General features: G+C 42.2%; 1 protein-coding gene across 2 annotated transcripts in view; it reads right to left on the reverse strand.

The window, feature by feature from the left end:
* The window catches only part of CACHD1 (cache domain containing 1), a 228379-nt gene that overhangs the window by 94318 nt on the left and 109853 nt on the right, over positions 1-24208 (reverse strand). For both annotated transcript variants that reach the window (XM_074221256.1, XM_074221255.1), the window contains exon 3: positions 13694-13842. In XM_074221256.1, the coding sequence (XP_074077357.1) occupies positions 13694-13842 (149 nt within the window). The remainder of the gene's footprint in view (positions 1-13693; positions 13843-24208) is intronic.

A 24208-nucleotide genomic window follows, 5' to 3' on the forward strand; every position in this document is an offset into this window, starting at 1 on the left:
CTCAATTAATGTTTTGTTCATAGTTGGTATCTTCAGCTATTAGTACTGACTCTCCACATAAAAGCTTGGTTTTCCGATCTGACCAGGTGCCTTTTTCCCCCTTTGAATCCAACAGGTTTAGTGAATGATGAGTGTGAACTGGCAATTCAGCAGTGAATCCTTAGGCTGTCCTTTGAGGGGCATCACGAGTGACCAGGGTTAGGGAGAAGGAAATCTCACTGCATTCTGCCTCTATCAGACCATATCTGGACATTGTCCTCAGGTTTGGGCATTGCATTCTGGGAAAATCTTTGACAAGCTGAGAAGGGTCCAGAGAAGGAATGCTGGGAAGGTGAAAAGCCTTGAGATGACCCCAAATAGGAATAAGTTGGAGGACGTGAGGACACAAGGCTGGAGAAGAGAAGGCTCTAGGGAAATAGCTGTTTTCAAATATTTGAGCGGTTTTAACCCAAAGAAGAAATTAGACTTCCTTGGCTTGGCCTCAGAATGAGAAGTAATGGGGAAAAAGTAGAAGGTCATCTGATCAAAGATTCAGAGCTGAAGAGAGACTTTAGAAGCTATTGTGTTCAACCCCCCTCTTTTTACAAATGAGGAAACTGAGACACAGTTTCTGTGACTTGCCCAGGGTCACTCGGTTAGTAACACTCTGAGACTACATTTGAACTCAGGATCTTCTGCCTCCAGAATCAGCACTCTATTCACTATGACACCTAGCTGCCCCTCTCCATCACCTTCTTAGGTCTAGACAACTTTATAAGCCAAGTCCTAATTTGTTGTGCTGATATCCAAGCCTAGATATTGAACAAATGTCCATGTTCCCAGTAGCACCCCCTCCCCTGTTTCTGGCCCTGACCCTGAGACATTGGTCTTCTACATTCCTGACCCCACAACTGTGGAACATTATGCTACAATCTGCTCTTTCTCCAGAGAGAGAAGAAGCTGGAAGAACCTGAACGATAGGATCCTGGATTACTGAAGTAGATCGCCAACTTGTCTGGCTATGAGGTTGCGGGTGGGAGAGCAGAGTCCTGGTGTAGCTTCCTATCCTCAGGCAAGCCAAGGTTACCCATGGCTAAGGGCTCTTTAGGCAGATAGTGGAAAGCCATAGAATCCTCCAATGGCCCCAATGTGGAAAAAATCAAGCAGTCCAGGAACAAGGCAGAGACACTAATATTTCTATTTAGCATTCACCTGAAGAGTTCTTGAACAAAAATAATAACCATTTAGTGGCCTACAGATATAGGATGGATTCAAAGTTTGCGAGGCTTTGGGTTGGGCAATTATCTACTACTTCAGTGGTTAGGAAAAGAACACCCTTTTATGGATACGGATCATGCCTACCAAAAGGCGCTTCATTCTCCCTTCTGCCCAACCAGGAATGACAGGGAGCTATAGCAGAGCGCAGAGAGAGGGTCTGCCTTCCTTTTCTGGGCAGGGTGAGATACAATAGCCAGAGCTGAAACTAGGGATTCTGATACCACGGTACATTGATGGTTCTGGAGTCAGGTAGACTCATCTTCGAGTTCCAATGTAGTCTCAGACACTTACTAGCTGTGTTACTTTACCCTGTTTGCCTCAGTTTCCCCCTCTGTAAAATGAGTTGGAGAAGGAAATGGGAAACCCTTTCAGTATCTCTGCCAGAAAAATCCCCAATGGGATCACAACTGAACAAAAATAATCTTCATCATAACTTTGTCTTTCTATATGCAGTTCCAGATAGAGCAGAAGACCTCAAAGACTGTCTAATGACTGTGAGACCTTGAGTATGTCCTCACTTGCGTAATGAGGGGTTTCCCCGCCCAAGGTCACATAATCATGAAGGCCAGAGGTGAGAACCTGCACTCACCTTATCTTCTGTCCCCAGGTGAAGTGATCTTTCCACTGTGCCCTATTTCCATCCTCACTGACCGCCATTTTGAATATATGGGAACTGGGGCAAGGAGAAATAAAAACAACTAGAGTTGGGATTTAAACCCACTTTCTTTGGACTCCAGTCTACACCAGCCGCCATCCAAACCTACACAGAGAAGGTCAGAAGGAACTCTTGATTTCTACCTTAAGGGAAATTTAAAGACTTTTTTGTCTTTAAAATGAGTTGGGGATGACCACCAACAGAAAATCATCCCAAATCTCCCACACTGAATCCACACATTTGGTGATGCCAGTTTTCTGTACCCACTTCACCAAGATCAAAACATTGGCTGAAATTCAATTTCAAGAGAGACACAATTCCCTCTTCTCCCCCTTCCCCTTTAAGAAAAAAAGTCGTCTTCCTTCTGGATTTACTTTCATGAAGAACCGATGGAAAACGCATCCCGAGGGAGCAAACAGGCCCACTTTGATCTCCTCCCCGTGGAGAAATTCACTCCCTGCCTCGCTTGCAAGATGCACATTTGATTGACGCTTGCTCTGATGTACGGCCAGCTTTGAACTTCAGACTTTGAATTCCCATCAGACCTCAGTCATTTCTATTCTCCTTCAACAGGAATTACAAGAAGGAGATCAGTAAATGTAGGAGATAAAATAAATTTGTAGAAGCTTTGAATCTCACATCAAAACCGTGTTCAAGTCAACTCCAAATGGTTTTTACTCAGACCGTTCACTGGGTAAATCAACTTTTCTGGGGAGTTCTCAGTTTAGAAAGGAAATAATAAGAGGAATAAATGGATATATAATGGCTGGACACTGCATCTTGGAGGGGTGGCCAGCCCGAGACTCTGCCTTTCCCTTTGTTGAAGTCTTCCATGTGGGGTGACTTGATGAACAAAATAATCTGAAGCCAAGAATATTTCTCCAGACATCAGGGGTCTTACTCTTTTGGGACGTTAGATGTCACAGAGACCTGGTGACCAAGTTTACAAATCAGAAACCGAGATTAAGAAAGAGCAAAGTGACTTCTCCATATTTATAATAAGTGTCTGAGGCAGGATTTAAATACAAATCTTGTTGTCATTTCTCTCCTAGGCCAACAGAGCTGCCCAGACGATCACAAGGCTTCCTTCCATACCTCAAATGTTGATTTGCCCCTCTCCTGCAGAAGGATTCTAGCTCTGCTTTGAAGACCTATTTGAGGGTTTGCTGAGAAACAGAATTCCCATAAATCACTCAGAAAAATAAAGCTTCCAGAGGCCAGGAACTACAGGGAGGCTTCCATTTGGGCTTCAGTCCTGACAGGTGGTAATGGCTTAATAAATGTATGATCGATTGATGGTTTGCTGGAGAGTGGGGTGAGTAAAAGGGAAGAGTTGCATAAAATTCATATAGCACCATGGGGCAGTGAAGAAAGTACTGTTCAGGAGCAAGGGAGATCTGAGCTCAAATCTGACCTCAGACTCTGACCAGGTGGATGACCCTAAGAAAGTCACTTCCCCTTTGATTGCCTCAATTTCCCCATTTATAAAATGGGTTATGAGGATCAAATGACTTAATGTGCTTAGCCATATCTGACACGTAGTGTTATATAAATATGCTCTTATCTTCATTATTATTATTACTGCTAACCTGACCAGAAGAAATCAGGGAGGGGTTTCTTCAGGGGATGACTTTGGAATATGGCTAGGATTTTCAGAAGGCAAAAATGAGAGAATGGAGTGTACCAGAACCAGAGGGAAGGGTAAAGCAAGGGCATGGGGATAGCACCTAGATCTGTGGTTCCATTCCTATCAAAGCTCCTGGATGAGGCCACTCCCTCCATCAATGCAAATGGACACTTCTGCTATCTACAGTTTTCAAATGTTTCCTGGGACACTGAAAATTGGAATGACATGCCCAGGGTCAGGCAGCCTGTGGGGGCAGAAACAGGACTTTAAACTGAATCTTCCTGGCTTGGATGCCAACTCTCTAACCACTGGACAGTGCCACCTTCCAGGATGAAACAAATCAGGAATTATGGCAATGTGCTTTGCTCAGGAATATTTATGATGGTTTTTAGAAAGATGATCTGGAGGGGGTCTGCAGGGTTCTAAAGATTCCGTCATTCATGAAATATTTCTGTAGTCTCCTATAGAGCTCAGGACTTTGAGTCTTATCTCATCCAACCCAATCTATAGCTGGAGATGAGTCCCATGCACAATGACCCAAACGAGAGGTTATCCAGGTACCACCTCTCAGTGATGGGGACCCAGCATCCTCCTTCTATGGTCCATCCCCCTTTGGGACACCTCTAACAACCTGGAAGTATTTTGATTTTACTTGTCCCTCTTTCCCTTCCCAATACAATGCCAACTCAGGAGTCTTGCTTTTTTTCTCTGTCTGTTTAGTGTCTGATTCAGAGTAGGCAGGGGATAAAGGATGGATGAAGTGAACTGAACTGAACCCACAGATCCAAGGGAAGGAGCTTCTGGTCTCTTCTCCCATAGGAAGTGCTTCTGGGCAGCAAAGAGACACAGCAGTGCCTGCTTCCTCTGCTGCTGGGAGACTTTGGGGAAGTCACTTAACATCTCTGGGCTTCTTTATCTGTAAAGGAGAAGGTGGCTCTAAAAGGCCTCTGAGGTCCCACAAAGCTAAGGTCTAGTACCGGAATAATAAATACTTGCTGACTTGACTATGACCTTCAGGGCCCTAATAGTTAGAAGTGTCCAACTTTGTGGGGTGGGGTAATGAGTTCCCTGTATCTGAAAGTATCCAAGCAGAAACTGGCTGCCTCTGAAAGTCATGGATGTTAGAGAGGGCATTCATGTTGAGGGGTTGACCATTTAGTAAGCTTTATCATGTGCTTGGCTTGGTGGTTGGCACTGGGGATACTTTGCCAGGAGTGAAGGCTCTAGGATTCTGGGCTATCACCACTTGTGGTCACCTTGGTCAGGTCTCAGAGCATGCGCTCCCTTTGGCCAAGCCCAGGCTGATTCTTTGGGAAGTGCCTCCACTCCAAATATTTGAGCAACACCAGTCTGAAAAGAATCACCCAGGATTCCTCTTATCTCCCCCTTCATTGCCCCTTGAGAATGAAGGTAAACAGAGAAAGAGCTAAGATAAGACCCAAACATCTGGGCTGGCAAATATTTAAACTTTGGTTTCAAAGGGGGAAGGGAGGAGCATTTCACAAAGGAAATATCACATTCAGAGAAGCAAAGGAGACTTGGGAATAGGCTGGGTTAGTCAAACAGACAAATTAATGGACAAACCCCAGAGCTGTCACCACATACCCAGAGGTCATTTTTCATTCTCTTTTTTCACAAACTGGAACAAATAAACAGGGATCCTTGGGTTCTTATGTCAATGGGGCCTAAAGCCTCCATGGGCGACAGAGTCCATGATGTGAGCACCACAGGACGGAAAGCTCTGACCCTTGGTCAGTTCGATCTACAGTTGGTCTCTGCCCATCCAAAATTTTGCCAGGGCCTGGGGCAGACCCTTCAGTGGGTCTGTTTTTTATCTGTGATGCTTGTTCAAATTGCAAATTTTACTTAACACGAATTTAAAAATGCCATAGGTTTTGATGTTTAGACATCTTTTTCCTTCTGACCCCCTCCAAACTGCCAATTTCTCCTAGGAAATTTTTTACCTCATCTAAGCCAATAGGCTTCAAGTTTCTCTGATCACAAACCCAGTCAGCAAAATAAATAAAAAATGAATGAATAAATGAATGAATGAGCAAAAGAAAAGAAGAAAAATCTTCACATCCTTCAATGTATATATTTAGAAATCATATATATGTACAAGTGGATTGATCATTCTGTCTGTCTAGACACGATGTCCATATCCTACTGTTGACACAAATGTTGCCATTTTAACCAGAAGAAATAAAGGTAAAATCATATTTATTCCTAAAGTTCAAAGAGAGTCATGGCATTTATGAGGGCATTTTCCATATGCCAGTACTGCGCCTGGCGGGGGGGGTTAGTTGAGTAGAGGATGGATTGGAGCGGGGAGAGTTGAGACCGGGAGACCAGTTGGAAGGGTACTGAAGTAGTCTCGAAGTGTTCAAGGAGATAGGAATGGAGAGAACAGGAAGACAGGTGAGATATGTGGAGGCAGAAGTGGGAAATGGTGGCAGAAATGAGCCATGATTGATTCTGTGGGGTAAGAGAGGAGGCAAGGATGGTAATAAAGGTGGGGTGACTAGCAGGATCATAGTGACCTAAACAGTCACAGGAAAGACCAGAAGATGGTTGGCTTGGGAAGCAAAGATCATGTAAAGCTATCTGGGGTTTAAATTGCAATTTATCTCATGTGACTCCCTCTGCCCCACTCTTACTTATCACTCACTCTCCCTCCTCCAAAGTGTCACCACAATAAGGTGCTGTGGGGGGGGGGCAGGGATGGGAGAAGTATTTTCCCAATGGTGCCTGCACACCTGCTGTGGGTAACAATTAGTTTAGGTTATTTCACTGTTGGGCCTGATCCAGAATGGGGAATGAGAGGAATTTGGGGAGGATAAGGAAAGGGATGGTTGCACTGGAGACAAGCAAAGGATCAGGTATCACAGTGAGGGTGGGATGAATGGTGGCTCTCACTTTGGAAGGGAGGAAGGTATTAGAAAATGAAACTGGTAGAAAAGTAAAAATAACAAAATATTTTTAAAGAAAATAAAATGATTGCTGCATAGCAGTTATCTAATTATCTCGGCACAGGTTTTTAGTGGGCAAAATGGACTCAAATCCTGACTGTCCCTGGGGAATGTGGAGTAGCCTAAGAACTGAGAAGCATGTGGTGAGAGATTGGCAGTTAAGGGGGGAGAAGAAGGATAGGGGGCCACGAAACATGAAAGCAGCAGACCATGGGGGCCAAGGCTAGGCGTGAGGAGGCTTGCTTTCAAGTCCCAGATCATGATAAGGGGAAAGATTAGCTTTTAGGTGAAGAAGGGAAGGGGCGGGGAATTACAAGGCTAGAAGTCTGTGGTCAGAGAACAAATATTCCATGGTTGAGGAGGTGATGGAATTTTTTTTTAGGTTTTTGCAAGGCAAATGGGGTTAAGTGGCTTGCCCAGGGCTGCACAGCTAGGTCATTATCAAATGTCTGAGGCCGGATTTGGACTCAGGTGCTCCTGACTCCAGGGCCGGTGCTCTATCCACTGTGCCACCTAGCTGCTCCTGAGGTGATGGAATTTTAAGATCAATTCATTAAGCACCTGATATATGTGTTAAATACTGAGTATCCAGAGATAAGAGTTAAACAAGGTTCTGCCCTCTAGGAATAACCTTCCATTCAATTAGTTGTTGAGTTCTAGGTTTGAGTTCCTCATGACTTCTTCTCCTTGATTCCATGACCACACTGGCTGCCAATTGCTACTCTCTCATATACCTTTCACATATAAGCAATAGGACTAACCAATGAAAAGGGAGTGTTCTACTCCACTCGACATTGGGTGAGATAGCCGGCCTTTCAGGAAGACCTCCCCACCCATGCGTCCAGAACTGAGCTGTCACTGACCAGTCTTACCCCCCACCCCAATATTAACTTACCTAAATATTCTTCTACCAGCAGAACATCTCCTAACTCAAAATCTTACAATCTTACCAAAAAAAAAAATGTTGGAAACTATCTTTGCAGGTAGTTGAAGTAATAAATAAGCTCAATTTTTTTTCAAAAAGGAAGAGAATCTCCTTGAGGGCAGAGAGCATTTCATTTGTGATTGTTTCCCCAAATTCTAAAGAAGGACCTGACACTGGACTGGAAGCTTCTAGAGACAGCAGGGTCTGTCTTTGGACTTTCTGATGCTATTCCTCCTCCTCATCTACCAGCTGATGCAGAGTGAATACTTAAGGTTAACTGACTAGTTTGCAATATGTTTGCTGATTTGAACATAATTAGCACAAATGAAATGCATGACATTTGACAAGAGAGAATATTTAGATTAGTGCATCAAGGGGCATCAAGTCTCCTGGTGAGGTGGTTTTAAGATACTAATATAGATAATGACTGTACATAAGATTACCAGATCCATGCCACTGGAGAGTTTTATAAGCCAAATGTGAAGTTTGTGATGGTGGAAAAGGTCAAAATGACTGAGGAGATGGGAAGAGAATGGAAAGGTCTGGTAGAATTCAGAATATATTTATTAACATTTTTTTAAAAGGAAGAATTAAGACACTGATGTATTGCAATAGCAAAAGGAAGCAGCATCCACAAAAGCAAAATGGAGATAAGAGGGGGAAGGAATAAATGACAGGTCCAATTAAGAGAAGATGAAGAAAAACTTACTGACCAGAGTCACCAGGGAATCTGTACTCAACATTAGGGGTTGGTGATGGACCAGGAAACAAGGCAGGGGCCATACAAGTCTCTATCCTATTTTTAACTTTTGGTTTTCCATCTAAAAAGAGAGAGATTGGATTAGATGGTCTTTATAGTCTCTTGCAGATCAAGAGTTGGAGGGAGCAGGGAGCAGTGGAGAGCAACACTGGAGATCCCAGGAAGATTCAAGTTCAGACTGACTGTGACATTTGTTAACTGTTAGACCCTGGGCAAGTCACTCAATCATTGAGATAGATGGAGATAATCATAGCTCTGTCTCAGAGGGTTGCAGGATGATAAACCTTAGTGTATCTTGGTAAACCTTCAGATTGGAAAAGAAAATGGCAGACTCCAGAGAAAATTCCCAATGGGATCACAGAGTTAGACACAACTGACAAAACAACTGAACAGCAACCCAGATCATCAAATATTATAGAATTGGAGTCACTGATGCTAATATCCTATAAATCTCATTAGAATGAATGACTGAAAAAGTATTTTTAAAGTGCTTCCTATATTCCAAATGCTGGATATGGTCAGAGAAAAAGTCCGATACTGATCTCAAGAAGCTCCCACGAATTGGGGAAAACAACATACAGAATAAAATTCAGCTGCAGGGAAGCTGATAAAGACCAAGAGGTCCAAGGGGGAAATGGAGGGACAGATGGCAAGATTTATAGCCTTGGATCAAGTATCAGTGATAGAAAGAATATAGATCTCTTGACTTCCATGTCCGAGTGCAGGAATTGGATTCCAATTTTCCAGGTAAAGAAACAAGGGTTAGAAAGGAAATAACGTGTCTAGGACCATACATGTGGTTTGAGTTCCTAATACTTCTTTTTTTATTAAGATATTACGTATAATAGTCTTCTGTATTAGTAGCCTAAATGATTCCATTTATTTAGGGCAGGAATTGAACCTGAATCTTCCTAATTCTAAACAACAGCATCAAACCTCTTTGTTACCCAGAACTCTCTCATTAGAACTGTACCGCTAGCTATTTTCATCCACAGTCTCCATGGATCTTTAGATTATCCTTCATCTTCTAATCCATGTTGTCCAAATTTGAGCTCTTTATATAGCTTGAAAAAGAATTGTTTTAAATGGCAGAGAATGAGGCTGGGCCATGAGTGAATGCAGGAGGGTATCCTATCAAAAATACTTTCTGGGAGCTGCCATCGAAAAGTCCATTAAAAAATTCCTCCATACATCAGCTTAATTCTTGAAATTGTATCAAGTCCCCTTAAGGAGGGTTGTTGCATGTGAATGAGAGTGTTACTTAAAATACTCGAAGACATCACCCAGATTTTTTCCTTCTCCTGCCAGCCCTCTGATGGCTCTGCTATCTCACTAATGTGGGTCCTCCTTCTGCCCATGCTCTTCACAATCCATTCATGCCAAATCATCCTGTGAGATACTTGCCTGAACTATTTCAGAGGACCTTGGAAAAGGCTGCAACCAGTGGATGGAAATCCTCTATATCGTGTTCCCCTCTTGTGGTACACTTGGGCAGGCCACGGCATTGGAGACTGGGTGATGGAAGGGCTGGTAAGGAGCATCCAAGGCTGATTTCCTCACATCACAAGTGAGAAAACAGTCTCAGAGAGGCTAGCTCCAGGAGCAGAAGCCAGAGATTTGAACCCAAGTCCTCTGTCTTGATGTCTAGCTTTCTTTCACTGGACCACCTGGTTCATTCTATCAATGGGAAGCCCTTCCATAGGACTAGCACGTGTCCTTTTCTGATCTTACTTGTCCTTGATAGCATTTCCGGTGGAGAATGAAAGCTCCATGAGGGCAGGAGGTAGTTTTATTTCTGTATCATCAGTGCTTAGCATATTTGTTTATTTTCATCAGTATGGGGAATTCTATTGAAGAAATGTCCTCTACCAATGCAGATATGTAGTACCAAGGACAGGGATCTGTATCTATCTCTGAATCTCTGAATCTCTGTATCTCTCTCTCTCTCTATTTCTCTGTATCGCTGTATCTCTATACATCTATCTCTGTATCTATCTCATTCTACATCTGTCTATCTATCTACATATATATATATTTATACACAGATGCATATTTTTAAAAAATACTTATTTTAATTTAACAAAGGAAATTACTCAAAGTCACACAAACAGTATGAGTGAGATCAGAGGCAATACTTCAAACCCAGCCTTTTCTCCCATGAGGCTACCATGCTTCTTCCTCTCTCACTACACACAGGAGGTGCTTTGTGACTGTTTATCATATTGAAGTGAATATACCTTAGGCCACTTTTACTGTGTCTAATTCAGTTCTGGCAATATAATGCAGCTGACTGGTGTCCACCGTCAACTCCTTTAGATCATCCCCATCTTGTCTTGGGCTCACTAACATCAATCAAACTCAAAGGAACTGCAAGGAAAAAGGGCCAGGACCCGGTGTGTGTGGGGGAAACTTGAATGTCTGCCTTATAGGAGTACTTATAGTATGAGTATGAACAGATTTATAATACAGATATTCATATACATGGAGATACATATATATTTATATATGCATGTGTGGCTATTAATGAATCGGTAAGTATTTATTAAGTTCCTACCATATGTGAGGCACTTTCTAAGAGTTGAAGAAACAAAGATGAAAGCCTTTTCCATCCTCTTTCTAACTAGTTACTAGCTATGTGACTTTGGCAGGCAAGTGGAGAAGCAACAGACAATTATTAAGTTTTTACCTTGTGCAAAGTGTTGGAAATACAAATGTAAACTTTTGTTTGGATAGTGAGGGCCCTTAAGGAGCTTACATTCTAACAGAGAAAGACAACACATAATAATGACCTCTAAAAACTTACAATCTAATGGGTGCATATATTAGTATATCTATCATCTTTCTATCTATCTCTGTATCTATCATCTATCTATCTCTGTATCTATCTCACTCTCTATATCTCTATCTATCTATCTCTGTATCTATCTCTCTATCTCTGTATCTCTATATATATCTCTGTATCTCTGTCTATCCACATATATTTATATAGAGAGAGATGCACATTTTAAAAAAATACTTATTTTTTTAATTTAAAAAAGAGAAAGATTTATGAGATTTTTTTCCCTCTCAACATTCAAGTTTACCTCTTGTTAAGATTCTTAAAGGGCGGTTGCACATTTGCCTTTCCTTGTGTTCCAGCCCTTAGAAGGAAGACTGAAGTTTATTAGAAACTTCTGGATGGATGGACTTGGTCATCACTACCTCCTCTTGGCTCCAGCTCTGCCCTGAGGCTGGCCAAAGGAGTCTCACTCCTTTGCCACATGACCTTTCTTTCTCCAGGCCACTTGGTTTAGAATTTGTTCCAGTTTGCTAATGTCCCTTTAAAAATCCAGTAATTTGCCTAAGAAATCCCTCCTGATTGCAATTTCCAGGCAAAGAGAAATGAGATGACTTTACTCACATAGTTTATCTTAGAAATTATCCCTCAGGGTCTCCAATCTGGAATTTTTTCAGTGTTGTGAGAATGAGGAAGACAAGGGTGGAATGAAGTTTTCTTGGCCCCAGGAAGGTGTTAGAACAGCTGGAAGAAGCCAATTAAAACCTGCCAAATGGCAACGGGAACCTTGAAAGTGTTCATCTCGGCTCTTCCATCTTAGATTCCTAGTAATAGAATTGAAGTGCCCTGAGGGCCTTGGCAGGCAAAGTGAGAGAGATGGAGCTGGCTGTTCAGTCACTTCTCCAGCATCAACTAGTGAGCAGTTCATTGACCTCAGAATGCTAGACCCAGGGTCCTTTTCAGTTTCTCCATCCTCTTCCTAACTAGTTACTAGCTATGTGACACCGACAGGCAAGTGGAGAAGCAACAGACAATTATTAAGTTCTTACCTTGTACAAAGTGTTGGAAATACAAATGTAAACTTTTGTTTGGACAGAGCCTGCCCTTGAGGAGCTTACATTCTTTATTTTTAATTTTTTTAGGCTTTTGCAAGGCAAATGGGGTTAAGTGGCTTGCCCAAGGCCACACAGCTAGGTCATTATTTATTGAGTATCTGAGGCCGGATTTGAATTCAGGTCGTCTTGACTCCAGGGCCAGTGTTCTATACACTTGTGCTACCTAGCCACCCCAGGAGCTTACATTCTAATAGAGAAAGATAACATATAATAAATGGAGCTGAAGAAAAGAGGAGCTGGGTGGACATCTAAAGAAACCGGGATAGCCAAACAGAACTACATGTTCAGATTTTTAAAAAATTCAAGTAAAATTCTAGGTCTATTCTAAAGAATGCCCAGCAGTCACTACATAATGCACAAAGACAAAAGAAAAAGACCCAAATGCACAAAAATCTGGAGAGCTCTTTTTGTGATGGCAAAAATGCAGAACCAAAGAGGGGACAGCACTATCAATTGGGAAATGACAGAACAAGATGTGGGGCATGAACATAATAGAAGGCTACTGGATCCTAAGACCTAGTGAAGGAAACAGTTTCCTAAGTCTCACAATTCTCGCAAGACAAGAACCAGGGGAACAGTTAACCCAATAACAAAAAAACTCTAAAAATAAACTATTTGGAAAGCATTAGGAACCCAGATTAAGGCAATGGTCTCCCATGATAAGGCTACCAACCTTCTAACAAAGAGCTGGGAGACTTAGGAAACAGACATAGAGTTTTGGACGCTGACAATGCAGATTTGGTTTTGTTTGACTATGTGTTTATTACAAGGGTTTGATTTTTCTTTTTCTTTTCCAATGGGGAGGCAGAAAGAAAAAATGGATTTTTATTCATTGAAAAAATATTGAAATTTAATTTAAAAAATGTAATGTCCCTAGCCAATTTCTATCTATTACTTCCTAAAGACCCTAAAGAGCTGAGTGACATCTCTCTAAGACAGTAAATTGCAGAGAGGGTGCTTCCTTTGGCCCAGAGGTTTCCTAAAATGACAACTCTGAATATCACTGAAATCCTAGATCTAATCTCTAGCCTGAGCCCTATCTGTCAACTGCATCTGACATATCTCTTATTAAAAATTTATTTGTGCCCCAGGACAGTGTAGGGGTCCCAATCCCATCCCAACAGAGAATCAAACTATGAAGAATTTCCCAAGATTACTCTACTTTTGGAAGGGGCGGGAAGGAGAAGAGACTTATTATTTTAACTCTATGGGTTCCCGGTGTGGAAACTCCCTTCATTAATACAGATTTGCAACTCATTTGAAACTTACTCTCTGAGGACAATGAGATTGCTCAATGGTCATACAGAACACACACAACATAGATAAGACTTGAACCCCAATATCCTTGAACCTAAGGCTGCCTCACAACGCTACATTGCCTCCTGGATACTCCAATCAAAATTCTCATGCCCAAACTACCCAATACAACAATAAAACTAAATGCAAAGAGTCTCCTTGAAGTCCACTGCAATATTGTTTGATTTATAGCTTCTGTTGAGCGTTTTCTTCCCAGAAGGCAAAAAAATTGCATTCCAACATATTGGTCTCAAGAAATAAATGGGCAGGTTATATGTCTTGCCCCAGCCCCTCTCCTCCCATAGATACTCACTCCATCATGGATGGTGGGATGGTGCAGCAATCCTGGATGGCAGTCAAAGGGGAGGTCAAATGTGCTGTGTAAGACGCTTCAACGACCTGTTTGTTTCGGTTTACCACATCCAAGTAGCGGTTGAACTTCTCTCGGATTTTTTTGGCTAGCTGTACGAGAGAAACATGGGGAAACAAAAACAATCAGTCCATGGGTCTCCATCTTCTAACAAGTAATCAATCTGTGAACCATCTGGTCTTATAATAAAGTTTTACTGGAGAAACCAGACATACCCAAGTCTACCCATCACCTCCCTTTTCCTAGGATGTGAGATGAAATAGTCATCCAAAGAAAAAACAGCCACAAGTCACCAAAGGCAACCCAGATGGTGATGAGCATAATTAGCATTTATCTAGCCATTTACAAATTCTATCCCATTGATTCTCACAACAATCCTATGAGAAAGGGGCAGTTATTATTACCCCCATTTCACAGATACATCCACCTTTGACACAATGTCTGTATGATTATGGACAAATCACTTAACCTCTGGTATACTAAACAGCTTTCTGTTGAAAAGAAGGTTCTGACTCCATTGGGAAGGGGAGATTCCTCACCAGGGTATTCTCTATTTCAATGAAATCACAGTTCCACTCTCTATTTCTATTTTATAATTTGCATATAAAGAAACTGAGACCCAATTAAATGATCTGGCCAGAGTCACACTGCCAGTAAGTGTTTGAGGTCAGATTTGAACCAGCCCATCCCTCCATCCACCATAACAAACTATTCCTAATGAAAACATGGACTGCTTTGCTATAGGTGCTTGAATGTTCTATGTGAATTAACCAGGGATCTACAAACAAGAGAATGAATGAATGAATGAATGAATGAATGAAAGAAAAGCATTTATAGAGTGTCTACTATGTATCAGGCACTAAACCAAGAACTGGGGTACAAATACACCTTCCAGTGTGTGGTGAGGGGAAGGAAAACATAGATATGTGCCAGACACACATCAGTGTGTGCCATACATCGATGTGTGCTAGACGCACATAGAAATGTGCTAGACAAAGAGAGAAATTTTGTTTCAGAAGATAATTAGGAGAGTTTATTGACAAAAACCTTTCACAGACAGGTGAGTTATATAGTAATCATCTATGTGTCAACACTAGGCTAAATTCTAGAAATAATAATTTAAAAACCAAAATATAGTCTCACCCCCAAAGGGCTTCCATTCTAAAGAGGGAGATAGAAAGCAGGGGGATGAGCAGGAGGCAGAAAGGTTAGTAGAGTCAGAAGTTTTCAAGAATGAAGTGAATCCAGTTGTAATGACAGCAAATGGGGCTGGAAGAGAGGAGGTCATGCCATGCCAAGGCAAAAGAGGTGGGGAAACTGGGGAGGATGATTATGATTGTGGAGAGATCAGCACCCAAGGCACAGCAAGGGAGGAGGGAAGGATGAGGTCATTGGCTTTGCCTTGGATTGATGGGCCTATTAGAAAAGAAAGTCGAAGACCATAGGGTATAGATTTATAGTTTTAAAGAACCTTAGACAGCCTCTTGTCCTACTTTCTCATTTTACAAATGAGGAAACCGAGACAGAAGGAGGTTTAAATTATCTGTCCAAGATGATACAGGTGCCAATCCATATTCTACAACCTGACCTGAGAACTGTTCTTTGGATCAGATTCTAGATTTTCTTTTCTAAGCTACACTCCACCTAAAGTAAGATTCTGATTTATCCACATTCCTTGAGAATATAAATCAAGGAATATGTGGAAGGGGGGGGCACCATCCTGGGCTGGTTAGAAAAGGCAGCTAAGGGGCATCACATTGCATAGAGCTTTGGCACTTGAATCAAGAAGACCTCAGTTCAAAAACCAGTCTAAGACATTTACCAGCTGTGTTATTTGACCTCTATCTGCCTTAGTTTTTAGTTTCCTCAGATGTAAAATAGAGATAATGATGACATCTCCCTCCTAGGGTTGTTGTGAGGACCAACTGAGATAATATTTTTAAAGTGCCATACAAACCATATAAACACTTTTATCACCATCATTATTGTCAGTAAAATTTATTATTATTACAGCTTGTTGGTGCCATAGTGAAGAGTGCTGAACCTGAAGTCAGAAAGACTCATTTTCATGAGCTCAATTTTGACCTCAGACACTTACTAGCCGTGTGGCCCTGGCCAAGTCACTTAACTTCACTTGCCTCTGTTTCCTCATCTGTAAAATGAGTTGGAGGAGGAACTGGCAAACCACTTAAGTAGCTTGGCTAGTAAAGCCCCAACCGAGATCACAAAGAGTCAAACATGAGCAAAATGATCAGGCAATAATAACAATCATCATTATTTTTATTATTCATGACTATAATTGTGTGGAAGCAGGGAGGAGCAGAGAGTCATTTATTTTTTCAATGTAATCAGCCTCCAAGGAGCAGTAATTTCCTGGACCAGAGAAGGATGGGGACCTAGTAAGGGATGGTGATATGGGTCCAAAATAATCCATCTCTTTACATGCCTTAGTTATAAGAATATTCATGGGATTTATATAATAAAGCATACATTTATAATTTATTATATTATTCTAATTTGATATCGAATATCTTCTTTATTTTACAAAATAGAGTATATATACACACATGTGTGCATATAATAAACTCTGAAGTTAAAACAGCTGAATATGTAAGATTTTGTCTGACTTCCCCTAAATCCTGAGTCTATGTACCATACAGTCTTGATTTTTCCCATCACTCTTGGAAGGAAAGTCCTCCCAAATGTGAGCTCTTTGGAAGAGGCATTGCCCACCCTTTCAGGACAGTTATCTTTCTTTTTTGCTCTAGAAGAGAGGTTTCTTAATCCAAAGTCCACCTTAGCTCTGTGGCTAGACTTAAGGGGTCCATGAATGTGGTTGAGGGGAAAAAACCCTGCATCTTTATTGACTCCCTTTCTAATCTAATCTATTTCCTGCATTTAAGGAAATGATTCTTTGAAGGGGCTATAGGCTTCATTGGTCTACAGCAGGAAGGCTCCAGGACACATGAATATGGGGAAGAAAGCTTACTCTTTCCCCATTTTATTGCTCAGAATGAATATTGAAATGTTTTACTTGACTACACAGTGTAATGAGTCAAGTCCCTTTCTTGGTTTCTCATTAAAGTTTCTGGATTGTTTTTTGGTTGAAGTGGGTCTCTTTAACAATAGATATATTTTCCTTTCTCCCTTGGAAATGAATATATAAGAAAACTCAACTCAACTGAAAGCAGATTTGTGCAATGAGAAGACGCCATTCGCATGTGTGTTTGTCAAGCCCAACAAATAAATGTCTTGGCTAACTATTAAGAGCAGCTCACTTCATCATGATTTTACTTTTGACCAGGAATAATAAGGCCCAATTGGTAAGAGCAGGTCCCGTAATGCTTCCATTGTGCCCATCAAACACAACAGCTCAATTTCAGGTCTCCAAGGACTCTGTTTGTTAATAGAATGTTGTGCCAATGAAATGACTTAGAGAATTATAGCTAATTGGTTGTGGAGAATGATTTATTATCAGTACACCAGAGGATTGCTAATCATTTCCATCAGGTTATGCAGCAGCGGGCAGGGTGATAACAAGAGGAGGAATCTGAGAAACTTCCATTTCCAAGGGCAAGACACCCTTTGAATGTGAATTGATTTCTTCAAGTGTCTAAGTATCCCCTGAACAAGCCATCAGAGAAACATAGATTTTGAGTTGGGAGGCATCTTGGAGGCTGCTTGATTTTATAGGGGGAGGGGAAACTGAGGAGCTTATTTATGAAATGCTCAGTCACATGGCCAAGAGGATTTGAACTCAGGGCTTGGTCACACCAAGCCCAGCTCTAAATCTGCTCACTCATTCACTACAGTCACATCATCTAGTTGACTCTAAGGTTCCCAGTTTTGCTAAAAAATGTCCAACATGCATGTTCATATGCACATACACACAGGAAAAACCTGCCTGGATGTTTCCTATCTGTTCAGATATTACAAGGATAAAGGCTGAAGGAATATGTTATTTTATACAGCCTAGCCTGAAGTGATTCAAAGGAAATGCCATTTGAATGAATGAATGGAAAGCTATGAAACATCTCTGGATTTGGAGGCTCAGACTTTCTAGGGATAGGTGGTCTTTGCTCTAGAGGCACCTTTGTTGATCTTTCCTGGTGTCTCCTTCCTCTCATGGAAGTTGATGAGACCCCTATGCCTAGTAGTGATCCTTCACTAGAGGGGGAAAAGAAGGCCCAGGGCAGAGTTGGGAGATTCCCTCCCATGAGCAGACTTGCTATTAATGGTCTACCCTTCTCTGGAATTTATGAGCCATCTCTCCCTCTCTCAAAGTTCATCCCCCATGAAACCTTCAGGACTGGGCTCTTCTGAGCATTACATCAGGGGGCAAACCCATACCTGGGCAAGAATCATCCCCTCCACAACAGGGTCAGGCTGCTGATTCTCTTCCAAGATAATTCATAGGATGATGAGAGTAGCCCCAGGAAGAACCTCTTGTAGCCACAGCCATTAGTGCTTAGACTGGGTGAAGGCTTTTGGGACCCATGAGAGGGAACAACTCAGTGGTGTTTCTATCTCCAGAATGGAACAAAGGACTTGACCCACATTACTCAACGCACTTTGACCAACTGACCATCATGGCTCCCTGTCTTACCCTCCTGTCCAAAGGTATTTCTGGACTCCAACACAACCTTGTCTCCTCCAGGGACCATGACCTGACTGTCCTCTGCCTTCCCCATTCTCAGGCTGACCTTCCTCATGCCCTTCAGTCTACCTTTGGGCTATGCCAGAGGAAGACCCTCCTTTTTGTTTAAGGTTTTTGCAAGGCAAATGGGGTTAAGTGGCTTGCCCAAGGCACTTGGTAATTAATTATTAAGTGTCTGAGACTGGATTTGAACCCAGGTACTCATGAATCCAAGGCCAGTGGCTTTATCCACTACGCCACCTAGCCGCCCCAGAAGACCCTTTTCTTTATTACCCTGGCCCATCTGCTTTTCCTATGAGGGCTCAGTCTGGATTCAAGGGCTGCATCTGCCATGCCTGGCCTTGAGTCCAGGCAAGTCTCCAAGGCCTGGGCAGCTCACTAAGGCTGTATAGAAAGTTGACGGAAGTGACCAATGTGTGTTGGTGGAATGAGTTTCCAGACAATCATTTTCATGATTGTCTGCCCTAATAAAATCACAGGTCTGGAGCACATGTGTGTATGCCTGCAGACATGGATGTCCATATCTACACTCTCACACACATACAGTATATTCGAATGTGCACACATATTTATAGGAGCATATAAAATCTACAAAGTGGATCTTGGAAGTTGTTAGAAAGAGGAATGACCACAAAGAGCCCTAAAACAAATAAAAAGCAAATCCAAGACCTTTCCGGCAAAGCTCGAAGAAGTGAACATTGTCTGAACGTTCGATGTAGACACCCCCTCAGTCCACAGAACCAAGAGGAAACAAAGAAAATTCTAGACAAAGCTCTAGGGAGAGCCAGGCCCACAGCCCTCCCCGGCACAATTAAAAATATTTTTCTTGCCAGGCTCAACTTTTCATCTCCTCGAGTCCCTTTATCCATCTCCCTTCTGCCCCTGAGGAGTGTCTGAATAATGATGAGAACAAGATTCGAACGAGGTTGTCATCTTTGGGGTTGTTCAAGCATGGGCCGCAGCCCGTGGTCAGAGGTCAGACCAAGCAGGTAGGGAGTGCGCAGACATCTGGTCCCCGGGGATCCGATTCCAGTCGGCCGTCATCTCCAATGACAACGTTTCATCCCAACATCAGTGGCCTTCTCCCTCGGTGGATTTTTGTCTTCCTTAATTTTCCCATAGACATTTTTACCAATCTGCATACTTCCCAGAAGTCTTTATTTTTCCAAAGCCTTTTTTATTTCTTCTTCAGTTTTCCATTTCAGAGGACTGGTGGGGGCCCAGAGGAGGGGGTCTCCAGAAGCTACAAACAGAAAACCTCAAGTACACACTTTATTTATGACTGTTTTCTAAGCCCAAGAACTGGCAGGAGCCTTCAAGGCTATGAAAATTTTCATTTTAAATATGTCACAATGCGACTGACAGGCCTGGGCAATGAAGCCCCTTTACCCAAGGGGCCTGAGGAGTCAGAGGAAAAATACCTCTTGAATGCAAAGGAGTCAGCGTTTAACATCTTCAATCTAGAGTGGCAAGAATTTAAGCACCAATTCCTCTCTCTCTCTCAACTCCCCCTGCTACCTTCCTCTTCAGGACCAGACCTTTCTGTTTGTCGATATTTTTAAGGCAATTTATATAAAAGGGGACAACACGACCTTGTAACTATAATTATGATTTCTCCCTGCTCTGAATAAATGTCTCTGCCTTTCTCCTCTGTGTCTCTCTCTTCTCTTCTCTTCTCTTCTCTTCTCTTCTCTCTCTCTTTCTCTCACTCTCTCTCTCCCCATTCCTAGTTTCTACTTATTGGGGTTATTTATCCAGGTATCTCATCTCCTCCTAAAACACCATAAGCTCTCTGAGGATGGGGTCCTGCCTCCATAGTGGCAGCTTAGCCTAGCTGATAGCGAGAAGTGACTTTGGAGTCAAAAACATTGGATTCCAATCTTGCCAGGTGGCCCAGTTGACTCTCTAGGATGTAATTTCCAGGCAGAGTTGCTGATATCTGGTGAATGGACCTTCTACTCCAAGAGCTCTCTCACAGCAATGAAACCACAAGGTCATCGGTTCAGAATTACAAGGATACTCTGAGGCCATTTAGTACAAATCTCTCATTTTTCAAATGAGAAACTTCAATCCCAGGGAAGTTTCTTTAGAATGTGAGCTCCTGGAGAACAGAGACTGTCTCTTCTAATTGGTATCCTCAACCCTTAGTAAAGCAGATAGAGCCCTGGTGAGTCAGGAAGAGTCAAGTTCAAATCCAACCTTAGACACTCACTTGTTATGTGACCCTGGTGCTTAATAACTGCTTATCGATGATGATGAAAGATGATTTGATAGAGGATAGAGGATTTCTAGAAGGTAAAACCTTTTCAACTTCAGAAAGTATAACTACGTTGGGGCCCAAACCACTGGAGATAGTGACCCTAGGAGGGAGACTGAGGCTACATCACAGTATCAGTTGTGTCCAACTCTTCCAGCTAGCCTGGGTACTCCTTTTATCCTGTTTGCCAGTCCTTCGAGGGCCTAGAGAAAGTCCTGAACACAGAAAGATTCAAGACTGAGAACTGAAACAGACTTCAAATACCATCCAACCTAGTCCCTCATTTAACAGACCCAAAAAGGTAACAAGACTTGCTCAAAGACATCTCATTGAAATCTAACTACAAATCAAATGGGGTTTTCCCCCTTGCCCTAAATTGCAATAAAAGTTTTAAATTTTGAATATTGCAAAATTGAATTTCAATAAAAATTCAGTTTATTCAGCCCTCCTCAGGGAGGGCTCACAGATCTAGGATTCAATTCTTGCAGGAATTTCCAGAATGGACATTCCTTCCATCATTGCAGGCTAGAGACTTGCCTGTGATTTGTGGTCATAGGATAGGGAAAGGCTTCAGGTTCACCCTATAAGGGATAAATGAGAAGAATTGGGGATATTTACCCAAGGGAAGTAAAGATGGTGTGAGGAAACTGCTCTATCCTCAAGTATCGAAAGGTTGGGGTATGGAAGACGGATTTGTTTTTGTTCTAGTTGGCCACAGATGGCGGAAAGAATGAGAAACAAAAACAGAAAGGGGGAAATTTAACTTCTTAAAATGCTAAAGGGCTACCTCAGGGAGCAGAGAGAACCCCTTGCTAAGAGGCCTTCAAGAAAAGAGTTGTCCAGGAAACTTGAAAGCTGGTATGTTGAGGTCCTACCAGTCCCAATGTCTTATTGAAGCTTCCAGAGTTGACCCATTATTTCTGCACTAAGATTTTTGGGGCACCCCAGAGAAGTCTATGGTGCTAGGTAAATGGAACTTCTTAAGAAAAGTAGAAATGCTCTAAAGACTGAGCCTTGGTTCTGAGCCTTGGAGCTGACTGTATTACCTTGGATTCTTAAGACTGGAAGATGGGAAAGGGTGATAATTGCATGGGCAGAGGAAGCTTTGGGTTTAGGTCCTCTTTAATCATGAGGGCATGAGATCCCTGAGGGCATCCTATCCAACCCCCTTACCTCACAGGTAAGCCAACATGTCCAGGGTCACATATCCAGGGTAAGTACCAAAAATCTAAGTGACTTAGCCAAGGTCATCCGGAGGGGGAAAGAGGTAGAGTTGGGGAGGTGGCGGAGCTGAAAGGAGAATGCCCCCCTCCTGACTCCTAGTCTGGTGTCTTTTCTGGAGCACCACCGGCCTCCTGGGATCTGCCATCATCAAAGGAAGCCAATCGTCTCAGGGAGATAAGTCATGTCCTAGGCATGCTGCTGCCTGGCCGAGCTCGATGGAGATGGGCTGCAACTTGATGATGACAGGCAGGCTGCAGGTGGACAGGCATGATTTATAGTCAAGGCAACTTGGGCCGGGAGTGGATTTTCCCTTCCCAGCCTCTCTGTCACATATTCCGGATAAGTGTGAGGGGGGGCTGGGTTGCCCGGCAGCAGCAGGATGGAAAAAACAGGAGGCAAGTGTTGACATGCCAGAGAGGTGGAGAGGGGGTCAAGGACTGGTTCGAAGGCAACTCCTTTTTGCCCCAACAGGCTCTCACGAAAGAATATCTGTCTTCAGGTGGGTCACAGAAATGTCACACTCAAGGCGGGAGGGACTATGGTACATAGTCAATGACCAAAAATAGATAAAACATACTTTTATGCACTGTTTGATGAAGCTGTGAATCAGTTTGGTCATATTGGAGAGCAATTTGGAACTATGACCCCAAAAGTTGTTAGATGTACATATCCTTGGATCCAAAAGAGATCTAAAAAAGAGGATTCAAAATTCTCGATAGGAGCTCATGCATAGGTAGCAAGAACTGGAAACTCAGGAATGACTGAACAAGAGCTGTGCCAACTCATTTAAAATGAGGAAACCGAGTCCAAGGTGGTCAGATGATTTGATCAAGGTCACACAAGCAGCAAGTTAAAGAAGACATATTTGAGCTCTGTCACAGTTAACAGAGCAAAAACCAAGCCTGTCGTCTGTTGAGGGCTTCTTTTGCCCTGCTTATTCCTCTGACCTTGACAATGTGAGAGGTAACAAAGGAAAAAGAGCAGGTCTGAAGTGGCTTCACCTGATCACACTAGCTTAGACAAGTCAAGGAAAGGAAGGGGAGGTGGGGTCCCAGTTTGTGCCGTCTCTGAGGTCAGATTGCTCCTGAAATCAAAAACAAAAGAAAGTCCAGACTAATGGCTTATACCAAGAAAAGGGTGGGCCATGCCACTAAAGAAAAGAGAAAAAAAAGATGAGTGTTGGCCAGTTATGTAGGGACCTGTGAGGTTTACATTTCACCGAGAAAAGAGGAAAGCACAACCTTTGCTTCTCCTGATAGAAGGGGAGCCCCATTAGAGTAAGAATTATTTCATTTTTGTCTTTCGTATCTGCAATATGTGGCATAATACCTAGTATATAAACAGCAGGCACCTAATAAATGTTGGTTAACAATTAGAAAGTCAGTATCTCCATGGATAGACTACAATGCTTAAGATATATGGGAGGTGTCCAGCAAAAATACTTAGTGATTCCATGATTCTATTTGGGACATGATTATCTCAATATTTGCAGATGATTTCTTGCATTTACTAGACTACAATCTTCCTGAAGGCAAGGGCCCTTTCTAATTCCAAACACTACACAATGACCTATGTTTTACAGCTAATTAACATGGAAATTAGCTAAATGGAAAGAATATATTGGCATGAGATGCTAGCCATCCCAAGTGGGCCATTGGACTTCGATGGTGATAAGAGGCAATGCCACAGAATGGAAGGATTGGGAGTCTGGGGGAGTGGTTTCCAAACTCAGCTCTGTTACTTTTTAACTTTGTGACCTTGGACTTAAGGCTAGAAAATGAGAGACCTACAATCTGGAAAGGACCTACCAGCTCCAAAGCTATGATCCTATAACCCAGGACATCTTAATTTTTTTTTTTTAAATCAAAGGCCTTTCTGCCAAACTGGTGAAGCCTATGAACTGTGCCTGCCTCTCTATTCAGAATCATGTTTTTAAATGCACAAAAAGTAAAATACATAATGAAATCCAAAGTTAACCATTTCTGTGTCATTCTAGGTTTATTTATATAGAACCTACTATTTGCCAGACCCTGGGTTAAGCATATTTTACAAATATCTCATTTTATTCTTTCAAGAAATGTGAGAATTTTAGTATTATTTTCATTTTTACAGTTGATAAAACTGAGGCAAACAAGTTAAGTGACTTGTCTAGGGACACACAGCTTATAAGTATGTGAGGTTAAATTTGAACTCAGGTTTTCCTGACTTGAAGTCTCTGCTTTATCTACTCGGATGGCAGTTTTTAAGCAATGATGGATGACAACATGTCAGACATGTTATATCCGGGGCATCTTGGATGGATAAGGATGTACCAAGACGG

This window comes from Macrotis lagotis, chromosome 2 (assembly GCF_037893015.1).
Source record: "Macrotis lagotis isolate mMagLag1 chromosome 2, bilby.v1.9.chrom.fasta, whole genome shotgun sequence".
In the NCBI taxonomy this organism is placed as follows: Eukaryota; Metazoa; Chordata; class Mammalia; order Peramelemorphia; family Peramelidae; genus Macrotis; species Macrotis lagotis.